Source organism: Peromyscus californicus, unplaced genomic scaffold (genome assembly GCF_007827085.1).
Source record: "Peromyscus californicus insignis strain IS unplaced genomic scaffold, ASM782708v3 Scaffold_4__1_contigs__length_199733344, whole genome shotgun sequence".
NCBI classification, from domain to species: Eukaryota; Metazoa; Chordata; class Mammalia; order Rodentia; family Cricetidae; genus Peromyscus; species Peromyscus californicus.
In genome coordinates, this window is record NW_026294562.1 from 186,833,073 (window position 1) to 186,860,828 (window position 27,756).

At 38.4% G+C, this 27,756-nt stretch overlaps 1 protein-coding gene and 1 pseudogene across 1 annotated transcript in view; both read right to left on the reverse strand.

Moving 5' to 3' along the window:
- LOC128125663 (vomeronasal type-2 receptor 116-like) overlaps positions 1-5,065 on the reverse strand; it is a 29,830-nt pseudogene extending 24,765 nt beyond the window's left edge.
- Positions 5,066-17,851: 12,786 nt separating this feature from the next.
- LOC128094253 (vomeronasal type-2 receptor 116-like) overlaps positions 17,852-27,756 on the reverse strand; it is a 28,872-nt gene continuing 18,967 nt past the window's right edge. Inside the window, exons 2-6 of the mRNA XM_052712482.1 lie at positions 24,532-24,823; positions 23,389-24,195; positions 22,526-22,753; positions 21,394-21,517; positions 17,852-18,777 (exon numbers count right to left, since the gene is read on the reverse strand). Coding sequence (XP_052568442.1) covers positions 17,852-18,777; positions 21,394-21,517; positions 22,526-22,753; positions 23,389-24,195; positions 24,532-24,823 — 2,377 coding nt within the window. The remainder of the gene's footprint in view (positions 18,778-21,393; positions 21,518-22,525; positions 22,754-23,388; positions 24,196-24,531; positions 24,824-27,756) is intronic.

Consider the following 27,756-nt stretch of genomic DNA (forward strand, 5'->3'; position numbering starts at 1 on the left):
TTTCTACTCTTATTTGAAATATTTGTATATTGATACAAATGTAAATTTATATCTGTCATACTTTATGTAGGTTCTACTTCTGTTTAGGATATTTGGTATATTGATATATATTTAAGATTATTGTCATATTGCATATCACACTACATACTCCTACCTCTGTTATAACATCTTGTGTATTGTCACAATTTTGAAGTCATCGTTCTTTACCATACACTTGCTTATAGACTGTTTACCTTGTTTATGTGAAGCCTTAGTCCTTAGGTTATTTCGGTAGATAAGACTTATAGATTTATAGTCACCTATGCTGGTCATCTCTATAGTTACGTTAGTTAGGTTATCCAGATTTACAGATACATAGGTCAGATGGACAGGTAATCTTCAAACACTTCATAGACCTAGAGAATATGGCATTTAAATAACTTAGAATTCTGTTGATGTGAGACACAATTGCTCCTGGCTGCACCAATTTGATCCCGAGAGAATGTTGGGCTTCTAAGACATTTCCATTTGGAAGTTTGTCTTCTTGGCACAAAATGGCCTACTGGGCAAAGAACTGCCCTTGCCTCGATGGATGACAGTACAAATGCAATGCTATCCTTTCTGGACAAGCGGGACACAAGGAAAGCGACCACTGTACTCTGCCAAGACAGGGTAAGATGGTCTTTCAGAATTCCTGCTTCTAAAAATGGTCTGTCAGATACTTTAGGCCTGTAGCCAATTTGAATGCACCAACAATGCTGAGAAACATTAGGTGACTGTCCAGGCTGCCAGCTGTCTTGGTCTACTCTCGCAAGATTCCCGAAAGTTGCTTGCATCCATCTACCATTCCTCAGGTACCATTATATTCCTTCTCAGGTCTTTGATGGGATTGAAGACTAGCAGTTATAGTTACAACTTAGTAGATAGAACATATTAAGTATTAGATTCAGGTTCTTTAGGATAGGACACCTTTTGGAATGATCTTTGTAACATGCCATTTACCTATGCTCTATACTTCTCTGGATTATAGTATGTGTTTCTTGCTTGATATTGTTTGCATTGGTTGTAGTTCCATCTTATCTAGGTCATTATCCCTCATTATTCCTGGACTATATTTGATAACCATTCCTTTGTATATAGTCTTGTATTAGGTTAGAACTTTCTTATTTAGACAAAAAGGGGGAGATGTAGTGGGTAACCATTCCAGCTTTGATCTGGAAGTTCCAACCCCCATTGAGATTTCGGCAACTGTCACGCCTACAAGGCAGGGCGAAAGGAGGCGCCTGGGGACCCGAGATCTGGATCGGCGGGCTCTCGCTCTGTTGCGGGACCCTGGACTGGAGAGGTGTACCAAGCAGAGCTCCAGAGAACACCGCTGGACTGCGATACACCTTCCCCAGACTCCGCGACCTACCTATCCCTTAATTTGTAAGTTACGCCATTAAATAAATCTCCTTTTAACTATGTGGAGTGGCCTTAATAATTTCACCAATACTATGGCAATTCAAAGCTTACAAAAATCAGTGCAAACAATTGAGGATTAAACAGAAAGCGTATGCTATTACTGAAAAATACAGTTTTGATAATTGATAAATATTAATATTTTATGAAGTATGACAATGGTGTCAGAATTCACAGATTGGTCAGTAGGAAAAGCAGGAAAGGATCAACATCCTGTGTGGGTTGTTAAGTGTTTCCAGCCTCACATCATTTGCACTCTATAGCAAAAGAGATTCATTAAATATTCATTCTTCTGAATAAAATGGATGAAGGTAACTCAGTGTACAACTTGATATTCACCTAATCTTTTTATTTTCAGTGAAAACACAGTCATTGAAAGTCTGAATTATTATGCAAGGGAAATGCTGTAATATAATTAACATGCTTTTCCCCCTGTTATTTTAGATTAGGGATTCATGATCAAAGATGAACAACAATAAAAGAAAAACAGACAGTGAATACCATGTCATCATAGAGCCGTCATCCAGCAGTTGATCTAAGTAGATGCCAACATCCAGAGCCAAGCACCAGGCCAAGCTCCAGGAGACCATTCAAAGAGAGAGAAAAGTGGAATTCTAGGAGCAAGGTGCATCAAGATCATGATAGGGAAATCTACAGAGACAAACAAACAAAACTAGTGGGAACTCATGAACTTCAGACCAACAGCTGTGAAGCCTCCATGGTACTGGAGTAAGCCCTCTGCATAAGTGAGACAGTTGTGTAGCTTGATCTGCTTAATAGGCCCCTTGGCAATAGGATCAGGATCCATACCTGGCACATGAGCTGGCTTTTTGGAGCATACTACCTATGGTGGGACAACTTGCACAGCCTTGATTCAAAGTGAGGGGCAAGGACATGCCTCTACTGCCTACACTAGGCTCTGCTGACTCCCTATGGGAGGCCTTACCTTGTTGGAGGAGGATTTGGGGGCTAGGGAGAGAGGTGGAAGGCTGAAAGTGCGGGTGGAGGGAAGAGAGGGGGAATCTGTGGTTGGTATGCAAAATATATTAAAAATTCCTTAATAAAAAAGATAAATAGACTTTGTCCAATGAAAAGTTCTTGTTTTTTACACCTTCAGGGTGATATATTGTAAATATTTAAAATATTTAAAATATCTACAATATTTTCAAATAATCTGTAATTAGATATTTATGTCCTTCAATTTGAAAAAGACTGAAAAATGGTGAATATCCATAGTATACTAGAAAAAAATCTTAAAATCTGACTTTTCATATTCATCTAGTACATGAATTGTTTGAAGTTATTAATACAAAAATGCACACACAACCGATACAATGCAGCTTGGATGTACTAAGTCAGCTGTATTTCTGAGTTAGTGTTCAGGAAAAGCATTCCCATACACAGTGAAAGAAACTGTCTGTCATTATTGCTTTGCAGGGAAATTAACCACCATTCAGAAAAGATTCTATAGTGTGAATCAACATGTGCTTATTTAGATTAATCTGCTTCAATCAGATGGTAGACATGTTTTGTACCGATTAGACATAATTCTGTACCCATCAAATTTTTACTTACCATCTTTCAACAAGAAAGTAAAATCCAGTTAGAAAATTAGTCCACACAAAAACTAGAGAAATAGAAAATAATGCTGGCCCCACAACTCATGATCTTTTGTAGTTATTACAATGAAGATAAATATACTTATAGTGCTACCATTCGAACATGAGGAAATTTAACTGGAGAATACCAGAACAATACGCTTTTCTAATTACATACATACTTTCCCACAGCTGTGTAAAAAGATTATCAAAAGCATGAAAACAGTTGTGATCCTTGCAATGTATATATTTGCATGTGCCTCACTCTCTATGCAAAGTATAATTTGAAAATGTGTTGTCTAATCAGACATGTTGGTTTTTATAGCTTTTATAATTGCAAATATACTTTAGTTTTATTTTATACATCATAAGATATAAAATCAAATTTACACAGCATTCTCTTCACTTACATATTAGACAACCCAGCTACAGAGAACTCACATTATTACAGTCCATTTGCAGGCATGGGGTTGCTGATGTATAAGCTGAAGAGGGACTTAAGCTGATGCACAGTGTTGTCTGAGCTGCTGAGATTGGAGAACAGAGAAGAAGATAAGGAACAGGGAGGAACAGGGACACCATCTGCGGTAAAGCAGACAAATCTCCTTCCTGCATACAAGGTCAAATGTCTGATAGACCCTACAGCTTCTTAACCTAACTTGAAGTAAGCAATGATCCCTGGAGCCAGTAGACATTTATCTTTTAAAATTTTCCCTGTGTCTTCATTGTATCAAATTAAGAATTAACCTATTACAATATTACAATAACCTTCATGTAAAATGACATTCCACGCTTGAACATTTTCTCTCTCACCGCTCTCCACCGCCACATTTCAGCAGACACAATATTGCCTTATTGACAATTATTCATCTTCAGTCCTATGTTTATTTTAGGTGATTTTCCACCCATTGCCTCCAACCTAACTCTTGAATATGTATTTCCATGTTGCCTTTGTTGAGTTCAGACTTGAGAGCAAGCTGCACTTCTCATATTCAGACACTTATTGTGTAATTACCCACAGATATGAGCATGTCAGCTTGGGCAGAACATCCTTGACTTCTTCTAAACCCTAACACACATGATTGTTTATCTTTAGCAGGACCTAAGATACTCAGTTAGACTTGTCTGACATGTGTGTTAATCTTGTATCTTTGAGAATAACTAAAAGCAGTATTCCAAGGTCTAATCACATTAAGCACCACAGGGAAACAGATTCATAATAATGAAGTATACATTGCATTTTCATGGAAATAACAGGTATGCATCTAATTTATCAGATAATACAATTATTAGAAGTCAGATAAAAGAATCTGAGATAGATGAAGGCATTTCTAAAGCAGAAAGTTGGTCCCAGTGTCTAATTCTGACATGTCTGCTCCCAAATCTTGAGCAGCAAAAACAGATAACACTTGTCACTTACACACAACAAAATCGCTGATAACTAACTTCAGTGTCATTCATTTCTTCTCACAGGAGCACAGCTAGACTTCTAGAGTCCCATCAAATACTCTATCATCCTTCTATTATCTAATCCATCTACAGTAGAGCTAATATTGAAAACATCCAAATCCTGAGGAGTTAGGGGCTTAGCTGAGAATATGGGGGATATTCCCAGTGTCTACTGTAGAAAAGAAAATGAATAAACCCCAAATTTCCATTTCCCCCTTGAAAGCACAAGATGAGTCACTAAGAAGACAGCACCACAGAAGAGATCTAGGAATGGAAGAGAGAAATAATGATGTTGGAATCCATACTTCCCCCAAGACATATGAATGCCAAATTTAGATAATGAATAAATGGAAAAAAGACATACTCAACCATAAAATCTCTGTTAAATTTAATCATCCGCCAATCAATTGTTTTGTTGAGTGGATAGACAGCATATGCAGGAAAAAACCAGTAATCATCACATTTCCTTTATCAATTAATCGATAATTCATTCTGAGTAAGCACTCACTGCTTCTGTAGGAGCACAGAAGAATAGGAATCTGTAGAAAGCAAGAGATAAAAATCCAAGAGAACAGCATATCAACAAAGTAACTGGACATTCATGAGCATGATAATGTGAACTCCAAGCATCCAGCGTGAATATACGTAGCTCATATGTGAGTGCTTGTTTGTTTAGAATTTTATTGGTGACTGGAGCTATCCCTTGAATCATCCCAAGTTTTTCCTGACAAGACTCTTCACTCCCCTGTGGAATTATCCAATAATTTCTTCCCTCAGGCTTTGCATCTCAGGCCCCACATTAACAATCACAAGACAGGTGAAAAATATTTTTTAAATCTTCTCCAGCCAAAGGCAGTATTACTTCATCCAAGATCAAAGAGAACCTGTCCCAAGGCAAGAAATTCTCTTGTTGGATTTAGTCACTAATGTGAACCAAGAAACTTCTTTTGAGACAGCCATTTATGATGATACAAACATATGAAACCAGATGAATCAATACTAGATGAAAGGGAAAAGGATCAGAATAGGCCCATGGCAGGCCTGACCAAGTCACAACACCAGGCACAATGCTCTGTAGACTAGAGCCTATCAATTGTTTTGCCTTCCAGGGTTCCATGAGTCACAGAATATTCTTTCTTCTACAAAATGTATGTCTGAATGAATATATTATGTCCATGGTTGACTCTAAATACTTCTGTCTTTTTCTGATGAAAATAGTGATTCTGTTGAATTGATTTTTTATGATTAACTTTATGTCAATGAAGAAATCAAGTTTCCTGTTTGAATCTGAACTTTGACCTTCTGCAGTATTCTTTTATCCACTATGAATCACTGAATCAACATATTGTCATGATACACTTTATTCCTTGAACATTGGGTCCACTGTGGTGATGTATTGTGTCCCCCCAATAAACTGTGTCCCCCAATAAAAATTGTCAGGAGATCACAGGAAAAAGCCAGCCACTATATAGAAGTCAGGCAGTGGTAGCACATGTCTTTAATCTTATCACTTGGGAGGAAGGGATCTGTCTGGTTCTCTGTGAGTTCAAGGACACACTGGGAAACAGAGCCTGGCATGGTGATACATGCCTTTAATTTCAGGACTGACCATAGAGGTCTGGAGGTCTGTTTAGACAGACAGGAAGTAATGTATCTGGGCTGAGAGAGCAAATGAGAGAACAGAACATAAAGGCATATAGGTGTGGGTTGACAGGAAGTTGCAGAGTTGGTGAGGTGAAGTTACCTGTGGCTTCCTATTCCTCTGATCTCTCTCAGGCTTTAACCCCAATTTCTGGCTCCAAGTTTTTATTAATAAGACCGTTTAGCAATTGGTCTGCAATTGGTGCTCCAAGGATTGTGGCAAGAATTCAATAAAAAGTTGCTGTGGCCTCACAGGCCCTCTGGCTCAGGCCTGTGCTGCACTGCTCAGGCTGGAGCTGCCCACAGCTGGATCTTCATCGCACGTGGACCAGAGCAGTCTTCTTGGCTTTCTTTTCTCCCGTTGGGTGGTCAAAGTCAATACCTTTCTAAAAGAAAAAGGGAGATAGGATATAGATATGATAGGAAAAAGAGTAGATCGTTGAACCTACTTTTGAAGAGCAACAACTTGCTTGAAATATTTTACATTGCTATGGATTTTAGTTTATTGATACAAATTTAAAGTTAATTTTGTTATCCTGTGTGTATATTTCTACTCTCATTGAAGTTATTTAAGGTATTATACTTACACAACTCATTTAAATTGTAATTGATAATTAAATACAGCTTAACAATAAGTCTTCTATAATTGTCAAACTTACAGTCATGTGTTCTAGGTATACATAGATATATTTCAGATAGATATGTAATCTTCAAACACTTCAAAGACCTACAGAATATGCCATTTAAAATATTTTTAAAATTTAGACTTTCTGGACAAGGAGACATGTCTACACCTGGCAGCACCAATTTACTTCAGAGAGGAGGATGCACACTGAATACACTCTATATGGATTTTATCTTCTTCTTGGCAAAAATAGCCATTTGGGCAAGAAACTGTTCTTGTCTGGACTGCTTGATTGACTGGACATGCAGGACCCATAGGAAGGTGACCACTGATCTTTGCTTGGCAAAATTGTCCTGCAGGTTCCTGATTCCCAGAGGAAACTGCCAGATATTCTCCAGGACACAGAGAGAAGTGACTGAGAGACTCTAAGCCTGTGGGCTGAAGACAGATGTCCCAATTATACAGAAAAATTTGGATGGCTATCCAGGCTGCCAATCTGTCTCTGTCTACTCTCATGTGACTCCCAAAGTTTACTTGCATCTTTCCTTTGTTTCTCAGCTAATATTGCATCCTTCTGAGCACTTTGATTGAGTTGAAAACTAGATAGTTATAATTTCCTTAGTTATGATGAAAGCTAAGTTAGATATGAAACCAGAGACTCAAAAATATAGGATAGATAGGATATCTTCTTTTCTTGATTGAAAACTTTTATTTTCTTTAAAAATTATTAATATTAATTTTTTTATGCCGAATGCCATTTATTAAAGGAGGGAGAAATTCTTAAATATAGGCTTACAGCACAATGGGAGAACTCCGGAGAGCAAAAGTTTGCTACTGATGCTTTACAATCTTGAATCTAAGGTGTTAATACCCATTATGCAGGATACACAGACAAGGACCTTCCCTTAAGCAATCAGGACTGGGGAACCTGGCAGGGAAGTAGCATAGGTAGGATATCAAGGTCAAGGTCAGCAAGACAGGAAACATTAACCCAAAATGGGGGCCAGGGCCCTACAGGTCCCCCTTTTACTAAAAAATGAGCTTCTGATTTAGGTTGCATGGGACATCAGCAGGTCACCTTACCCATCATGGAGACGCCTGCCCAGGTCACACAGGCACTCTGTCTTAGGTTGGTGAGTGCCCCCCAGGAATTACCCGTCTCTGAATACTCATTATCATACAGGCTCAATCTTGTGTGAGCTGCAGAGTTAACTGCTGCCAAAGATCTTAAAGTGGCACTGGGCATGCCATCTGTGTGTTTGACACAGAAAAGACCAACAGAAGCCCTAACCCACCCATAGCCAGTTGGCTAAATGCAACTGAGCCATTCCCTTCCTTAATGAGCCTTACTGCAAATTGGAGTCCTTGTAAGATGGCATCCCAAAAGAAAATGGAACTTGAGTTTATAAATTTATAATTTTCAAAGCCAATTGAAATGTATAGAACTATTGAATTAAATTTATCATGTCCAATAGAATGAAAGATTAACTAACTGTGGAACCTACTTTTGCTGCCAGGGTCTCCACTGTGCTAGGTGTAGTAACCAATTATGAAATGGTAATCCCAGAAACAGTAGCAGTGGTGGCCACCAGTGCTATTACAGCAACAATGGCAGCAGTAATGCTAAATTCTCTTCTGGAGTGTTTGGGCATCCACTGGCATGGACACAACTCCAGGAACACGAACCACCAAGGCCCATTTTTTTTATCCCAGCAAGACTTAAGCTGGCAGGTCTGCAAAAGAACAACTAAGAACCATAAAGAAAGGACAGGCAGCTCACAAGAAGCAATAACTAATGGTCTCATAATGGCTACATTCAGGCTCATAAATTTTAAGGTATCTTCAAAGGGGGCTAAATGAATTTCTGGAGGCCAACAAATATTGCACAGAGCCACTCCTGAAAAGTAGGCACTACACCAGCTTGAAGAGTATTGAGAAAATGAAAAAGCTTAGCTGGCATGCTACTGTTAAGAAATGAAGGTCAGTGACCTATAGGGTTATCCTTAATCTCCAAGGTGTCTGGGTGACACGTTCTCAAACATACTTGAAAAAGCAGTTACCATACATTACCTTCTGGAGAATCCAACCACATGGCTACAGGTCCTAGGCTTTCATTAATGTTTGTCAAAGCTGGCCATATTGGTCTTTCAATTCCCATTGGCATTAGAAGGGGAGAGTTTTTCAGAAGGCCCAATAGGTCTCTGCCATGTTGGGCTTCAGCAGCAGCCACAGGGTGCAAAAAGTGCTCAGGAATCCAAAGAGGAACCTCATTGTCCTGAGGAAAGACATAAACAGGTTGGGGATTTAGGTCAGTGGTAGAGCACTTGCCTAGCAAGTGCAAGGCCCTGGTTTCGATCCTCAGGTCCAAAAAAAAGATATCCTATTTAATTTTGCAAAATACAAATAGACTAGTTATTATAACTGTTATTCTTGCTTGATAACTGTTTTGTAATATGTAATTTTACTATGTTAATATTAAAACCTTGCTTTTTGAAAAAAGAAAAGGGAAAGTGCTGAAGATGTCTTTCTGTTGGCTGCAAATGTGTTGCTCTTTTTGATCGATAAATAAAATGCTGATTTTTTTCAGTAACCAGGCAGGAAGTATAGTATAGGCGGGATAGAAAGAGAGGAGAATGCTGGGAAGTGAAAGATTGAGTGAGGGGACACTGCTAGCCGCCACAGCCATGAGTGGCAATTTGTAAAAGACCAGTAAGCCACAAGCCATGTGCCAACTTACAGATTAATAGAAATGGGTTAATTTAAGATAAAAGAACTAGATAAAAAGAAGCTTGCCACAGCCATGCAGTTTATAGTAATATATGTCACTGTGTGTTTACTGGGGTCTGAGAAACTGAGGCCCCGAGTGGGACTGGAAAGAACTCCAGCTACAAGGCTCTGTCTAGATTCCCATCTTGGACTGCCACCACACTAATTAGCTACCTTGAAATTCCCCCAGAGTTCTACTGTTCTTTGCAGCCGACAGACTTTGTAAGTCAATGAAGATATCTTAAAGGGAAAAAATAGTTAAAAGAGAATTTTTTATTCCATTTTAAAAATGGGAAACATAGCCGGGCGGTGGTGGCGCACGCCTTTAATCCCAGCACTCGGGAGGCAGAGCCAGGCGGATCTCTGTGAGTTCGAGGCCAGCCTGGGCTACCAAGTGAGTTCCAGGAAAGGCGCAAAGCTACACAGAGAAACCCTGTCTCGAAAAACCAAAAAAAAAAAAAAAAATGGGAAACATTTATACAATGGTAGGAATTTAGTCTCTGTTTGATAACACATTAGACAGTCTGAAAATGAAACAATTAAATGAGAGAATAATTAATGTTGATGGGATATATGTAACAACAATTATGAATATTATTTGTTTGCCCATTTGTATTCTAACATTAAAAATGCTGGTCAATTATACTGATAAGATAAAAACTTTAGAAAAACCACTTAAAATGAATTATATTGAAATTCAGACCCAGACAGAAGAATCTAAAGGTGAACCTATCTTATGATTGAATTATATGGTTACAAAGAAACAGCCTGTTTTCAAACAACCAAACTTACTCTCTCCAGAAACCTTACAGAAACTTCCTAATGTTCAAGGGTGTGTATGAGCTAACTGGACTCCAGTGGAAATGTTTGATTTAAGGAGATTTAAAGAAGCTATAGTATCATATGACATGCATTGTCCATTTGTAAAGCAGATGTTAAATTAATTAAGTGTTCAAACGTTTATTGAAAACCTTAAAATGTGACAATAATTTAAATAGCCCAAGAGTCTTCATGATGCTGTTCTTAAGGTTGCTTTCTTCTGCTTCTTCCATCTTGTGTTGTTCAGGTCTTGCTGTTGTAGGAGGGCTAGGTTCCGGTGATGCTGTACTGCTCTTTATGTTGTTGTATGTACTTCTGCCTTGATGTCTGGACATCTCCTCATCTAATAGGTATAAGGGGTGCCTGTGTCTGAGAGAGTTACTGTTGGTCCACTCTGTGTTTATTGTGTCTGTGTCTCAAGGGGTCCTTTTGGGTCTAATCTTAGCTCTTGGTCTGATTGGAGCAGGCAGCTTCTTTGTCTCAGCGATTTGCTCTTGGGTCAACCCAGGCTAGTTGATTCTGTGACTCCCAGATTCGTTTTTGGTCTTATCAGGGCTCTTGTTCCAATCAGAGATGACAGATTCAGTGTTTCAGGAAGCCTCTGTTGGTCCACTGAGAGGTGGCAGATTCTACTTCTCAGAAAGCCACTCTTGGTCTAATCAGGGCTGGCAGATTCCCTGTCTCCTGAGTTTGCTCTTGATCCAATGATGGCTCTTTGTCCAGTGAGAGCTCTCTCTTCCTCTGGGATGGATGGGAGGTCTCTGTGCTGGACGGGAGCTCTATGGGCCAGGTGGGAGCTGTTTGGGCTGGATAGAAGCTCTCTGGGCCTGATGAGAGCTCTCTCTGGGCTTGATGGGAGCTCTATGGGCCAGATGGGAGCTCTCAGCAAGATGGCAGCTGGGGGCTGGTCTCATAGGCTCAGGGAGTGGTGGTGATCTCAGGTAGATGGGTGTTGGGCAGGGCGTGTAGATCACAGGGTGCACTGGGGGGTCTTGGAGAAGGGCAACCTTCTTGCAGGAGCCCTGCATGTGGCCGGCAACTGGGGCCGAGTTGGGTGGGTCTTGCTCAGGAATGGATGGGGCCCAGGGATGGGACCTAAGGGCAGGCCTCCATGACTATGAATCCAGTCTCTCACCTCTGGTCCAGATGGGAGCTCTGGGCTGGATGGGCTAAAAAAGAAAAACACATTTCTGTACAAATAGAATATCACCACACCTGGGAGTTTGGAATGTCTTCCAGGACTAGGAAGCTTGTGAGATGGGGCAGTTCGGGAAGGGGTTCAGGAAATAGGCAGAAGGTCTCATACTTTTCACTTTTCAGCTTGTGTTGAATTCAGATTACACAGCTCAGAAAGCAGTAACAAATACTGAATGATTGGGAAAACAGATAATCTCTCTCCAATTGTTAAATCATAGATTTTTTAATTCTATAGGTTTATCTTACTGATGTTTTGTTACTATGGTTACCATGCTTTCTAAACTAAATACCGGAACACTAGATGAAAAGAGACAGAGACATAAATTGAGAAGAGGAAGGCCCTGAAGCTTTGTTCAGATCACCACTACTCATAACACATCAACTGCAAACTGTGTGCCAAATCTTATCCTTGACATGTTGTTATTTAATATTCTGAACAATCTGCCTTTTAGGTTGACTTTTAGATATTCTGTATTTTGTATCTGTATCCTTATGCATGTGTTGGAAACTCTGTCTGTTCTATGGATTGCCTGTTCACTCTTCATGTCATTACAAACTTTCTCTTTTTATTAACAAAAAAAAAATTAATTAATTAAAAAAATAGTCCAAGGGAATTATCAGTTTGTAGTCAGAACTTTTCCTGTTTCCTGCCCTGTCTCACAGCTACTCAGGCCCAAATAAACATACACAGGCTTATAATTTTTACACAGTGTATGGCCATGGCTCAGGCTTATTACTGACTATCTCTTACACTTAAATTAACCCATAATTCTACATATGTTTAGCCATGTGCCTTGTACCTTTTCTCAGTTCTGCCTTGTCATCTTGCTTCCTCTGTGTCTGACTGGCAAATCCTGACTCAACCATCCTTTCCCAGAATTTTCCTCATCTGCTTATCCCAGCTATACTTCCTGACTGGATACTGGCCAATCAGCATTTCATTTATGAACCAATCAGAACAACAAATATTCACAGTATACAGAATTACATTCCATAGCACTTCCCCTTTTCTGTCTAATCAAAGGAAGGTTTTAACTTTAACATAGTAAAATTACATATAGTAGAACAGTTATCAAGCAACAATTGTAGTAACAATATCTAGTCTATTAATATTTTGCAATATTAAAAAATTCTATCATCTATCTTATATTTGTGAGTCTAAAGTTTCATATCTAATTTATCTTTTATCATAACAGGAAAATTATAACTATCCAGTCTTCATCTACATCAAAGATCCCAGAAGGATAGAACATTACCTTAGTAAACAGGAAATGCATTGTAAGCAACTTCCAATATTCTGGAAATGACAGAGACAGCTGCCTGCTTGGACAGTCATCCAAAGTTCCTCTGTAATCCTGAGGCATCCATCTTTAGTCCATAGACTTAGAGTCTCTCAGTCACTTCTCTCTGTGTTCTGTAGAATGTCTGGCTGTTTCTTTTTTGAAGTATGAACCTGAAGGACCATCGTGCATTGCTAATTTAATGATCACATTCCAATGTGTCCGGTATGTAGCTAGAGTTTTCCTGCCTGGCCCACAGTCAGGACAAATCTCTCTCTCTCACCCACCAGTCCCACAGCCACTCAGACCCAACCAAGTAAACACAGAGACTTATATTGCTTACAAACTGTATGGCAGTGGCAGGCTTCTTGGTAACTGTTCTTATATCCTTTTTTTTTTTTTTTTGGTTTTTCGAGACAGGGTTTCTCTGTGTAGCTTTGCGCCTTTCCTGGAACTCACTTGGTAGTCCAGGCTGGCCTCGAACTCACAGAGATCCGCCTGGCTCTGCCTCCCGAGTGCTGGGATTAAAGGCGTGAGCCACCACCGCCCGGCCTGTTCTTATATCTTAAACTGATCCATTTCTATAAATCTATACCTTGCCACATGACTCGTGGCTTACAGGAATCTTCACATGCTGCTTCTCCTGGTGGCACATGGCAGTGACTCCTTCTGCCTTCCTGTTCTTTCTTTTCTCCTCTCTGTTAGTCCCGCCTCTACTTCCTGCCTAGCCACTGGGCAATCAGTGTTTTATTTATTGACCAATCAGGCAACACATTTGCCATATAGAACATCCCACATCACTCCCCCCCCTTTTTTTTTTTTCCAAAAAGTAAGGTTTTAACTTTTTTTTTTTTTTTTTTTTTTTTTTTTTTTTTTTTTTTTTTTTGGTTTTTCGAGACAGGGTTTCTCTGTGTAGCTTTGCGCCTTTCCTGGAACTCACTTGGTAGTCCAGGCTGGCCTCGAACTCACAGAGATCCGCCTGGCTCTGCCTAAGGTTTTAACTTTAACAAAGTAAAATTACATATAATTTGGGAATTTGGGTGTAGCTTCTCTTACTACTTCCTGCTGGAGTGGGGTGCTGTATCTTATGGGGACACAAAGAAAATTTTAGGATTATGGAATAGTCCATGAGGCTGTATTGTCTGAGCCCATTGCTTTCAAATCATTCTGGATGTTGGCTCATCTGGACCATGGTGTCATCGGAGACCTTTCAGGGGGTCTTGGCTGGTCAAATAAGATGTATCTTAATTTGGAACAAATCCATAGCCTCTTGTTTTCTGTGGAAACAAAAGCAGAGCCTCCTTTCTAAAGCAACACATCCTTACATCCAAATTTTGAAGTCAAGGTATCTTTAAAATATACATATTGGTTTAACTCAACATCTTTTATGATCAAATGTTTTTCTGCAGTTACAAATTCCAAAGACATCACAATCCAGATTCTCTGTGTAATATTCATCTTTACTTGGCTTATTTTTTATATTAATTTTACTATCTCTTTAAAAAGTTTATTTTTCAAAACTATGTATTTGTTTACATAACTGTATATATCAACTTTTTTGTCTCTTTCAAGCCTATGTATATTTTACACACATTGTAAACTATTATATCTGAATCTGTCTTATTGTGAATCTATTGCTTTAAACTGCAGAGTGGTTAGAACAGAAGCAGCAGCCTTGGCTGTTGGCTTGGCCCACCTCAGCTTTTCAACATGGTGGTGATATGTTTCTGTCCAGATATTAGCCAATCAGTTTCTTTTTTAGACCAGTTACAATGAAATATATTCACACAGCATAAAGGAATATTCCACAGCAGTTTCGGGTAGTGGCAGGTTACAATGATTATATAAAAAGTCAAAAACCTTCCTCTATATCAATGAATAACACACTGAGTCAAAAAAAAGGAGAAATCTCATATCCCATAGGTTCCAAAATAACTTTTGAATGAAGTTCCTCAAATATTTGCAATTATCTACAATGAAGCTCTATAACACTGACATAATAAATTGAAGACATTAGAAGATGGAAGTACCTCCAATCCTCATTGGTGCAAAACATTAATATTGTGAACATGAACATGCTTTCTAAAGGGAACCATGGATCCTGTAGCTCAATAAAAACTGCAGTGCTATTTTGTAATAAAAAAAAAGCTGTCTTGAAATTCATTTGGAAACACAAAAGTCTCCCAATAGCCTAAGTCATCTTGATCAAAAAGAATCAATATGGATGAATGAATATTCATGCTCACAAGTTACACTGCAGAACCCTAATAAACAAATGATCATAGTGGACAAAGTAGATATAATAAATAAAGAAGTGGACATATATGAAAGTTAGACTCCTGATTTTTGACAAAGAGGAAAAAGACACTCATTTGAGAAAAGAGTATCTTTAACAAGTAGTGTCATGAGATAGACAAAGGTAAAGTAACAAACTAGACCCCTATCTCTTACTGGGCAGAGAAATCAAATCCAGCTGGGTAAAGTACTTCAACTGAAGACACCTGAATCTTGTATTTCAAATAATATATACATAAGGATTTTCTGACTAGGATTCTAGCCATATAGGGAATAAGTAAAAAAAAAAAAAGAAAGATATGAAACAATGCAAAATTTAAACAGCTCTCTGTAGAAAGGACAGTTGTGGATGGAGTCCAGTGTTTGTTGCTGCTGATGAACTTCAATGGCACCCTGAAGGGTTTGAGAAAAGCTTTGCCAGCTGTACATCTGTCAGAATGTTAATATCAGGACTCTACAAAGGACAAAAGGAGCTACATGACAAGAACATAAGCCATTGGGTATGGAACTGAACAAAAAAATTCTCAAAGGACAAGTACAGAGGTAAATAAATACTTTAAAAAGTGTACAACACTCTTACACAGGAAAGAAATGAAAAATAAATCTATGAAACTCCATCTCACTCCTGTCAGAATGTCTACCCATGAGGAAACAATAACAACAAAGGATATTAAGAGTGTGGGGAAGGGAACTTTTATTCACTGTTGGTTTAGTGCTAACAGCATTGGGATTCAGTTTTTAGTTTGTCCAAAAGATAAAGATAAAACTTCCACATGATTGAGAGAAATGACATCTTCACATGTACGGCATGGACTCTGTATAATTCCACAGAGAGACTTACACATCCTCATCATTCTTCTCTATTCCCAATAGCTAGGAATTAAAATCAGCCTAGATCTTCATCAGAATGAGAATGGACAATGAAAACATGAAACACATGCACAGTGGAAAGTCATTCAATTATAAAGAAAAATGAACTTTTCACGTCTACAGGAAATTAGATGGATTTGAAAAAAATTGCACTGAATAAATAAAACCAGAAACAGAGAAAAAAGTGTCTTGCGTTCTCTCTCTTTTGTGGGTACAATCTGTGAACGTTGACAAGTGTGTTTATCCAGGAGTACACACAGAGAGTAGGAAGGTAGAGGGTAATGAAGTCACATTAGTTTTGAAAGGGACTTTGGAACACATCTGAATCCTATCTGGATCACATCAACCTGGTGAGTGGTGGCTGCAACATTTTCAATTCTCCATGTATCCAAATTGAGGGGTCTTATGTGGGTGAATATTAAGTTCTATGTACTGATACCACCCTACTCACCTTCCCCAGGGCCATGATCCTTCTAGCCAGTAACAGGTGTGACTGCTCTGATAAGTTGCACCTTCCAAGTGGAAGATCTGGTGTGCAGAACATCTGGTGACCAGATGGTGCCAGCTGAGGACTGCCAGCCCTGGACTTTCTGCAGAATCCTCACTGTCTGGGTTCATATGTGTGGCAACTTCTATGATAAGGAAGCTTAACTAGCGGCCATGACCCTCATGCAGACAGTTTAGAACATCTATAAAGTACTATTTGAAGGGACCAGGTAGCTGAGTTTCGAAGATATAATGTCAGATTCCCCATTAATGATGGGAGTGCATCATGGGAAGAGTCCTGGGCCTTTAGAGACAGGTAAGGCAATAATAGCATACACTTTTGGAGACCCTGTATGAGCTATTCCTTGCCTTTATGGCTTCTAATTTAAACTTCTTGAACTAGTCTTCCTGACTGGTCTCACTTTCTCAGACATGATGCCAACACCTTGGTTCACATACACCCAATACACAGACAGGCACTGGGGCACAGGATCTTCTGCTGATTTCATCTGAAGTCCTAGGTACAGAGAAGTCTCTACTTTTGTGGCTGATAATGCCCTTCTGGATTGAAAGCCTTTCCAAGTCCATGGTGTGAGTTGAAGGAATATGCACCAATTTAATAAAAGGTGATGATCAGTGGAGAATTGAGGAGATAAAGGCTCCTTAAATATTTAGAGTCAAACAAGAAATGAAAACAAAGTGAGAGTAGTTATAGCTGCACATTTTATATACATCGCCATAATTCAAAGAGGGCCTCCACACATTGAATGCAAATTGGCTGTTCTGGTTGATGTTTGAGTTGGGTTATAAAATGAGGTCCTAAGTTAGTATGTAGTAATCTGGTATAGTAGAATCATGAAGTTTACATAGCATGTAAAGTATTTGGATTTCTTTGGAACATAATCATATACCATAAGAGAGCATGATAAATTCCTGATGTGTCTTAATGGCTTCAGAAACAAAACATTATATTGACACAAATTTGCTGTATTGAATGTCAAATCAAAACGTTGAAGAATATTTACATACATGGCTTGAATATGTTTGTGAGCACCCACAGTTGATAGAGTTAATACTTTTGGAATCCTGTTGTCAAATTAATAAAATACGTGAATGATCCAAGTGGAAGAATTCGCAAATTTAGATTTCATCACCAAATGAAACCAAAACACAAAAGCAATTGTGAATGCAAGAGGAGGACTCAACATGCTGCTTGTATTTCAATGTGACAAAAAGATGGATACAGAATTAATGTAGTCTAATATGATCACCTAAAGAAATAACAGCTTATGGGATCAAAAACCAAATTACAACTTCATATGTGAGTATTCAGATAGTGAAGAACAATCATGCTTCAAAATTCTTTAATTTAAAAAACACTGTAACTAGGTTTCAAGGTATTTCCTCCTAGCATATGTTTTCTTCCTAATGTGGTGAAGTGAGTTCCTTTCTGGTCTTAATAATATGATGTAGCACTTGGGGGCAAAGATGATGCCTAAGAGTGATGCATTGGAAGCCAAGATAGAAAGGACTTCCATAGCCACCATGACCTTCCCCTTGATGCTGTGGTAGACAGGGAGGAAGCTGACCCAGACACTGCAGAACACCAGCATGCTGAAAGCCAGGAACTTGGCTTCATTGAATGTGTCAGGCAGATTCCTGGACAAAAAAGCCATAAGGTAACTCCCTAGAGCCAGTGTTCCCAGGTATCCCAGGATGCAGTAGAAGGCAATAGCTGAGCCTTTGTTGCAAGTGATGATGATGTGCCCATGTTCTGAATGAACATCTTTGTCAATAAATGGAGGAGAGGTTGCCAGCCAGATTCCAGAGAGAACAACTTGCAGTAGGGTGCAGATGGGAATGATGAAATTAGGGGCCCTTGCTATCAGCAGCCACCTCCTCATTCTCCCTGGAGCAGTTATCTTGAAGGCTATAAGTACAGTGACAGTTTTGGCCAGCACAGTGGAAAGAGTCACAGTGAACAGAAGTCCAAATATGTTCTGCTGCAGGATACAGGTGACTCTGCTAGGATGGCCAATATAAAGCAAGGGACAGAGAAAACAGAGGGTGAGAGTGATGAGCAGGATGTAACTGAGATCTTGGTTATTGGCCTTGACAATGGGAGTGTCTCTGTGCTTCAGAAACACCCCAAGAACAACAACTGTGAGTGAGGAGAAGCCCAGGGACATGAAGGTGAGTGTCTTTCCCAACGGGTCATCAAAGGCCAGAAATGTCACACTTTTCTGTAGGCAGTAGCTCTTCTTTGTATTTGCATAGTGAGTTTCTGGACACTTCACACACTGGTCCACATCTGGCAGAAATGCAGGTGATCATGAGTGCATACTCAGGTTTTCCCTTTAATCCTAAGCCACTTTCTTCTCTGCTCCAGAGCATTTAAATGTTATCAGATACAAATATAAAAGGATTAAACTCAATTTGCCTTCTGCTTCATGCTGACAGAAATTAAACAGCCCCAGTGCTTTCTCTGTTGTTACTCATATGGTATCCTCACCTTAGTGACAGTGTGGTATCTGTTTTATAAGTCATTAGAGCATTGATATACATTGCATGAACCTAATTTGACTCTGAGATTGCCTCTTCATCAATTCATCTCCATTCTTAAGAGGACATGGGAATTCAGTGTGATAGAGAGAATGTGCTTTGATATCCTATTCTTACAGCGAAATTCTTTTATATGTATCCCAAAAGTACCTATATTCATAAAGTCCACAGTGTTCTCTATTTCCTCATTCTTTGAAGGATCCTGAGTGAATTAGCATTTTTAAATTATTAGGGCCTTGAAGCACTTCACAAGCGAGACTGTTCTCATAATTCTGTACAACACTGTCTATGTAATGAATAAATAAGAACTGCTCATATATTCTAAAGTATCCATGGAACAGTATTTGAACACTTGGTTCCTAATATCTTATCAATTTTCTTAGATTATTGCATGCTATGGACTTTTCTCTCATATTTCAATAAATGTTTCTACATACCATTTTGTTTTTAATATATATTTAACTTTATATGTTAAATGTGATATTTATATCATCACATTTCCATTCATACTCGCTATATAATACATTCTAACCTTGATTTTCTCTTTGTCTATTTCTCCCAGATCCTCCTGACCTCCATGAACACACAAGTACACAGTTTCTTTCTCTTTAAAGTGAAACAAAACCCAAGAAAACCAAGCCAAACAATTAAGATCTCTCTCTGTCTCTTTTTCTGTCTCTTCCTCTCTGTCTTTCTGTCTCTCTCTGTCTCTCTGTCTCTGTCTGTCTGTCTGTCTCTGTCTCTGTCTGTCTGTCTCTCTCTCCCTTTCACACACACACACACACACACACACACACACACACACACACACACACACTCAAACTGAAAAACATGGTGTTGCAAAATATACTATAAAGGAAAAGTCCAACAAAAAGAAACAAACAAAGCTGAGGCCAAAGAAAGCAAATGAGACAAAGATACATCTGAGGTCATTTTGTGCTGGCCATCTACCCCTGGGCAACAGTCCTATCCTTAAGGGTTATTACTATACCTAGTGATAGCTCATTGGGAAAACTTAGTATTCCTTTACAAGTGGGCATCAACTGCAGAAATGGTCTTGGTAAGGAGTAGGAGCTCATGTCCACTTCTTCATCTGTATGCTTTGATCCCACCTGGATTTACCCTGGGAAGGCCCTGTACATGAAACCAGAGTCCCTGTGGGTTCTTATGTGTCTCAGTCCTGTTGTGTAGACTATATTTTTACTTTTGTTGATATTGTTAATGAATTAAAGAATTAATTCAATTTTAGAAGCATTAAATCTCTTTGAAAATACACTTGTTTTTCTTCCATTTCTTCTTAAATAGCTATGCTCATTTCATTTATTTGAAAATAAATAAATCTATTTTTAATTCATGTGTGTTTGTCTTCTACAGGTCTAGAAACCATGAGCATCCTGGCCCTGAAGCGAACTGTATAGGGCATAACTGGAGTTACAGACGACTGTGAGCCACCATGTGTGTCCTGGAACCTGAACCTGGATCCCTGGAAGAGCAGCCAGTGCTCTGAACATTGGAGCCATCTCTCAAGCCCACATCATTAGCTTCTTTAGTTATACTTTTACACTGTACTTTCATGTCTCTCTCCTCCACTGTTACTTTTTCTCTTCTGTTTTTGGAGTATTTATTTTGCTCTTAATGCCCTAGGTCATAATAAAATCTTAATATGCAGAACTCCATCTCTTTTTAAAGAAAAGCATGTAATATGCAAGCTATGTAAATTACTTCATAAGTATTAAACATGGTCCTTTATGGAATAGATTTAGATAACCCTACAGTTTTTGAGTGAGTGGCATATGGAATTTTCACCTATCTGATATTTGTATGTTATTCTCACCCTTGGCCTTCATTATCTTTTCAAGTCCAGTTATTAACATGTAGCCCTATGGAATTCGCCTATTGTGGGTGAAGTGCTCTTCCTTTGTGCAAATGGAACAAGTGTATGAACCTTGTACGTGTCCAGTGTGTATAAGTCATACACATTAAAGGTAATGATGAGGTGTTCCATCATGTCAACCTCAACATATTTGCTAAAAGAACTAGATCTATGTACATATATAGTGTGAAAGGATTCCAATTATAAAAAAAAAAATTTAAAGAGTCCCTATTATAGAGGTAAATAATGTCAGTCCACAAGTATTTTTAAAATAGTGTTTATTCAATTAAAATATTCCAGGAATAAAAAAACCATAATTATTCATAAAATGTAAGCAAGATAAATCTGTGTATGATTTATCTTCTTATTCCACATAATGACACAATTATACTCACATGCAATGGATTTAGATTTTTTCCTATCTATTTATCTATCTATCTATCTATCTATCTATCTATCTATCTATCTATCTATGAAATGATTGGCATTTACCTGTCTCATTGGAAATTTCATTCTCTGGGCAAGGGGTACAGTCAAAGCAACAGGCAGGGTTGCCCTCCTGGTGAGTTTTTCTGAATCCGGGATCACAGCTTTCACTGCATACAGACTGAGGAATCTAAGAAAAATAAAAAGAATGGTAGCAAATATTCAGGTTTTTATGGAATATGTAATAGGCAGAGTGTTTTCAAATATGGAATCGTTAATTTGTTTCTATTGTCTCTAAATGCAGATACTTGAATTGTTTCTACTAGTAGAATGAGCCTTTCAAAGGTCCATGTGGTTAGTACTTGGCCTTAATAACACAACTTTGCTGGAAAATTGTTGAAAGATAATGAGGCAAACTATAGAGGTAAAAATTCAGGTCCTTGGTAGCATGTCTTGATAAGACTAAAAATCTACTGTCTCTTGACTCCTGGATACAAAGGCATATACATTAGTCTTCCATAGTAATGGTTCATCTTGTGAACTTCATGGGTCTTAGAACCACTATGGAAACAAATAAATGAGGATTATTAAAAAAGGTTTTCCAGATTATGTTACTTGTGGTCAAAAATCCTCTCTAAAGTAGGTGGCCCCGAGTTATTGGCCCTGGTCCCTGAATGAATGTAAAGGAAGACAGGACAATAAGAGTATCATTCAGCTATCTCTGCCTCCTGACTGTTGATGCAATGTGAATAGCTACCTCTACGCCCTAAAAACATGGCTTCCTGAAGTGACTGAAATACCCTCAAACTGTGAGCCAAGAAAAATGATCCTATATTTTTCATTAGGTAGTTTTTTTTGCAACAGCAAAATCAACAACTAATACATCTACACATTCAAATCATGTTTTTCTATATTGACTGAAACCTTCCAAGATGGGATCAAAATAAATCTGTCAAGCAACTCATGACAATGAGAGAAATAACCATGAAACAGATACTTTATGACATTAAATAAATGAGCAGACTGGAAAATAAATAGTTCATCCAGCAAAATTAGGTATGAAGACAATTCTTTATATTGGTGGTCATTATGTGTCAATAAATGGGCCCTGTGTGAGCAGTTAAGGGTCATGACACACAGAAATAGAGTTTTTGAAATTTACATACAGGTCAAAATACTGAAGGAAAGGGAAACCCACCTCTGTTAACCCTGTGGCCCACTGTATCATGTGAGAAGATAAGGACAATTTCTGGCCCTCTGGAGCATTTGGAGAAAATGTTCCTACTTTTGTTTTTATCCCAAGACCTTTTGGGAAATTCCAAAAATTGAGAATGTCATATTGTACAAGTGATTGCCTTTTCTGATCCAGAACCACAAGGTCTCCAGCATGATTGATGAGCTGTGTTTTCCTTAGGAAAGGGTGAAGCTAAAAGAGATGGATGCTGTTATCTTACATAATCTCCAGAGAAGTACAACAGAGGAAGAATCAGGAAACATCTCTTATTGATTTTAATCCCTATTGTGAAAAGTACCTTTAATATAGGTACCAATCACATCAAACAAATGATACCCTAGGATAATGGAAGCATTATTGTGCTTCTAAAACATTCGAATCAGTTCCACTAGAAAACTTAGAACCAAGCACTCAGGGTATGCATAGAGAAAACTTCCCCTTTGTTGAAAATAAAGTCATACCCAACTATGTTTTGAAAATGTTTAGAGTTTCACAATGTAAAATGAATGATTTTATGAGTGATAATTTACATAAAATAAGCATCTTAGAAGTTTTCATATCCATTAAGACCATCTTTGTCTCTGACTTTTCTGTTGTGTGAAATCTCTGGGATAAATGGACTTTTTATGTTGAAAATTTTCCCTGGAAACATTGTATGACCCTTTGCAATACAACTACATAAGGACTTAAGACAGTCTCCTCCTTGCACAGTCTCTCTTGTAGATTTTTCACAAAATAATTTAAAATACATATTGTCTAGTTTGATTACATTTATAACTCTAGGTGTTTGATATTGCTGATGTTATAATATACAACAGCAGCATTACCTGCCAGGGGAAGAATTTCATCTCTTTCTCTTTTCCATGAGACTGAAATTGTATTTGATTGAGCATCATTTCATGTAGACTGTGGGCCACAGCATACACTGCATTGTACACATTGTAACTCTCTTCGCTCATGGCCATGTCAAATATGTTCCCTGGCAAGAATCCCAAGGAGGCATTAGGCAGACAGTTATCCACAATTTTACAATCTTTCCTCAAAAATGAGCAATTGAAGAATGAGTGCCACAATACATGAAGATAAGTGTCTTGTGGGTATTTGAAAGGACTGGCTGTCTGAATAAAATCTGTAAAATTAATCATCTCCTCCTTATGGTGTGAAAAAATAAGGGCACCATGCAATGAATCTAACAGCAAATAGTTATCAAATTGAGTATGATCCCAGTGTGAGTTCAGGACCCAGACTTTCCATGTGAGTAATATCTTCTTAATATTTACTATTAAGCTTAATAGAGAATCAGTGTCCCCATAAATAATAATCACATTTGCAGATGATTCCAGGATCTGCACCTGATTTTTCCAGGATGTGGTCATAAATGAACCCCTGTTGGCTAGGATCATTTCCACAAATGCTGTGCAGACTCCATTTTTCTCCATCTCACTTCTCAAATCTGACAGAATCTGGGCACCTTTGTCATCATCTATGATGAACAGCCCAACCCAGTTCCAGTGGAAATGAAGCATCAGTGACACAATGCCAAGTTTCAGAGATGTGTCCTTTGGGGCCACTTGGTACAGGGAAGAAAACTTTCTTTGTTCACTGAGGGTACTATCAAAAGGCCCAAAAGTAAGCTGTAGAAAGAAGAACATGGTTCATGAAAATCAACTCCATTCTACAGCAATGGTTTGAAGCCTGTAGGACAATACTGCATTGAAAGTCAAACCTGCCTTCCTATTGGTTTTCCAAAATGTTCAGAAAATATTCAGAGGTTCAATAGTGTGCTGTCACTACTCCATTCTTTCCCTTCTCTCCATTCTAAGCTAGAAAAATGTAGATGCATCACCATCTGTCTGCATCATTTCCCTATGCATTCAGAGTGATTTAAGTTTCCTTGTTTTTCCCCACAGCCACCTAAAATGTCACCAAGTAGAGCTGACATCCTGTCCTATCCAATCACCCTCTCTCACCTGTGGATATTTGTAAAGATCCAGCAGTGTCCCTATGTATTCTGATATTGCCCATGATGGTCCTGTAAGTACAGCAGCTGACATGCCCTCTCTTGCACATCTGTAGTTAGTGATGGCATAACCAGGGCCTGAAAATGTACCAATAAGATTGGTCAGAGTGTATCTTTGACCCATAGGGACATTCTGGATAATGAATCCCAGTGACATGTTTGGTAAAAAATAGGGATTGCTGTTGATCTCCTCAATGGCAAACATCATGGCCAAAATACATTGGTAGTTCCTCAACTTAAACCTGCAGAGACAGTAGAACAATGTTTAGGATGAAGACTCATACACCACACAACAACTGGTATGTGTGTAAGTTTAGTGCAATGGGTTTACAGTTTGAAATATTCTGTTTCCAAAAGTCCATGTTTAAGTATCTTCCCAGCATTTGCTAGAATTTGAATGGGAGTGTTGTTTCTTTTTCTAGTATTGAAAATAGTTTTTTTCATGCAATATATTCTAATTACAGTCCCCCCACTCGAATAACTCCTCCCAGGTTTCCCCATATCCTCTCCTACAGAAATCCACACCTTTTCTCTCTCATTAGGAACCAAGCAGGCATCTAAAAATAATAATAAGTTAAAATAAAAATAAACAAGCCAGTATCATACAAAACAAACAAAGAATAAGCACTAAAGAAAAAAGAACACATAGGGAGGCAGAGGCACACACATGTTTTAATACACCAAAACGATAAAAACAAAATGTCAGAAACTTGGTCCTTCAAATTTTCTGCTTCACTGAAAAGTCTGCCTGTCTCTAGGCCTGGAGGCTGAAGATGGATGCTCCAGTGTTGCAGAAGAACTTTGGGTGACTGTCCAGGCAGTAAGATGTCTCTGTCATGTCTAGGCTGTTTGGATGTTTGCAATGCACTTTGGTTTACTTAAATAATATTATGTCTTTCAGGTGTCTTTGACGGAGTTGAAGACTAGATAGTTATAGTTGCAGTTTTCCTTAGCTATGATAGAAAGTAGATTATGTGTAAATCTTTGGAGTCACTAAGATGGATGGATGGTCGAGTGCTTTCTCTGAATTTGCTAAATGTAAATGGACTGAATATTTTAAAGATAATTCTTATTTGATAACTTTTTGTTTTATTTAGTTATACTATGTTAAAGCTAAAACCTTTCTTTTTATTTAGAGGAAAATGGGGAAATGTTGTAGAATAATATATTAAGGTATTTTACTTTTGTTTATGTTGCAGTTGTTTAACTCTGTGAATCTGTGTTACTTTGCCTTTCTAAAACATCTCATGGTCTAGTAAAGCTGAATAACTATAAGAATGTCAGAAACTATAATATGCACACAAAAGACATATAAGGTTGAGAAAAATTAACCTCCAAAAAACTCCATTGAGCTTTTATTTTTCCCCATCTACTACTGAGCTTGGGGCCTGCCCTTAAGAATACTTTGTAGCCCTGAGACAGAGTCTGCCAGCACCAATTGGACTAAGAGATAAGTCTTTGTCCTCATAGCCCAGCCTGTAGGCTTTGAGCCTAGGGGCACAATACTGCACCTCCACACCACCACCCATTGCAGCCCCAGGAACAGGCCTGCAGGCAAGTCTCTTGCAGACAGGCTGGATTACCACCATCCCCTACCAGATCCTGTAAGCTACAAGACCTCCTAACCCTCCATAGACAGAATAAACAAAATATTCCATGATAAAAACAGATTTAAACAACACCTATTCACAAATCCATCTTTACAAAAAGCACTAGAAGGAAAAATCCAACCTAAAGAAGTTAGATACACACATGAAAACATAGGTAATAGATAATCACACACTAACAAATACCAAAAAAAAGGGAAACACACAGTACCACCACCAAAAAATAACAGGAATTAACAATCACTGGTCATTAATATTCTTTAATATCAATGGACTCAATTCAGCTATAAAAAGACACAGGCTAGCAGAATGGATACAAAAACAGGATCCATCTCTCTGCATACAAGAAACACATCTCAACTTCAATGACAGACATTAACTCAGAGTAAAAGCCTGGTAAAAGACTGTCCAATCAAATGGACTTAAGAAGCAAGCTGGTGTACTTTTCCTAATATCTAACAAAATAGACTTTAAACTAAAATCAGTCAAAAGAGATCAGTAAGGATATTACTTATAAATATTACATATTTATCACAAGAAAAATCCACCAAGATGAAGTTTCATTTATGCCCCAAATTTATTTATTTATTATGAAAGTTCATCTGAACATGTATGCCCCAAGTACAAGAGCACCCACATTTGTAAAAGGAACATCAATAAAGTTTAAATCACACATCAAATCCCACACACTAGTAGTGAGAGACTTCGACACCCTATTCTCACCAATGGACAGGTCTGCCAGACAGAAACTTGACAGAGAAATGAGTGAACTAAGAGATGTTATGACTCAAATGGACTTAATAGATATCTAAAGAACATGACACCCTAAGAAAAAAGAATATGCCTTCTTCTCAGCACCCCATGGAAACGTCTCTAAAATTGACCACATGCTTGGACAAAAAGAAAATCTCAACAGATAAAAAAAATGGAATAACCTCCTGTATTTTATCTGACCACCATGCCTTAAAGTTAGATTTCGATCTTTCCCCGGACTTCCCTTCTGGAGGAGAGAGAGAGAGAGAGAGAGAGAGAGAGAGAGAGAGAGAGAGAGAGAAGAGAGAGAGAGAAGCTCCCATCCTGCTCCGGTCTTCCAATTTGGAGAAGAGAGCTCCAATCTGGACAAGAGAGAGAGACTTCCTGAATCTGTCAGCTCTGTCTGAACCAAGTGTGCAGATAAGACCAAGAACGAACCACAAGGAGATTGGCAGACGTCAAGGCAGAAACATATACAACAAAATAAATAGCAATACAGCATCACCAGGACCTAGCCCTCCTCCAACACCTAGACCTGAACATCAGAAATTGGAAGAAGCAGAAGAAAACAGCCTTATGAATGACATCATGAAGAAGCTAGAGGCTTGTGTAGAGGAAAAGACAAAAAATGTGAAGAATGCTGTAAACAACTAGAGGAAAGGGCAAACAAATTAGAAGAAATCAATAAAGTCTTGGAAGAAACAATAAAGTACTGAAAGAAAATCAAGAAAAATCAATGAAACAAATGAAGGAAACAGTCCAAGACCTGAAAAGGGAAATAGAAAAAATGAAGAAGACACAAACAGAGGGAATGC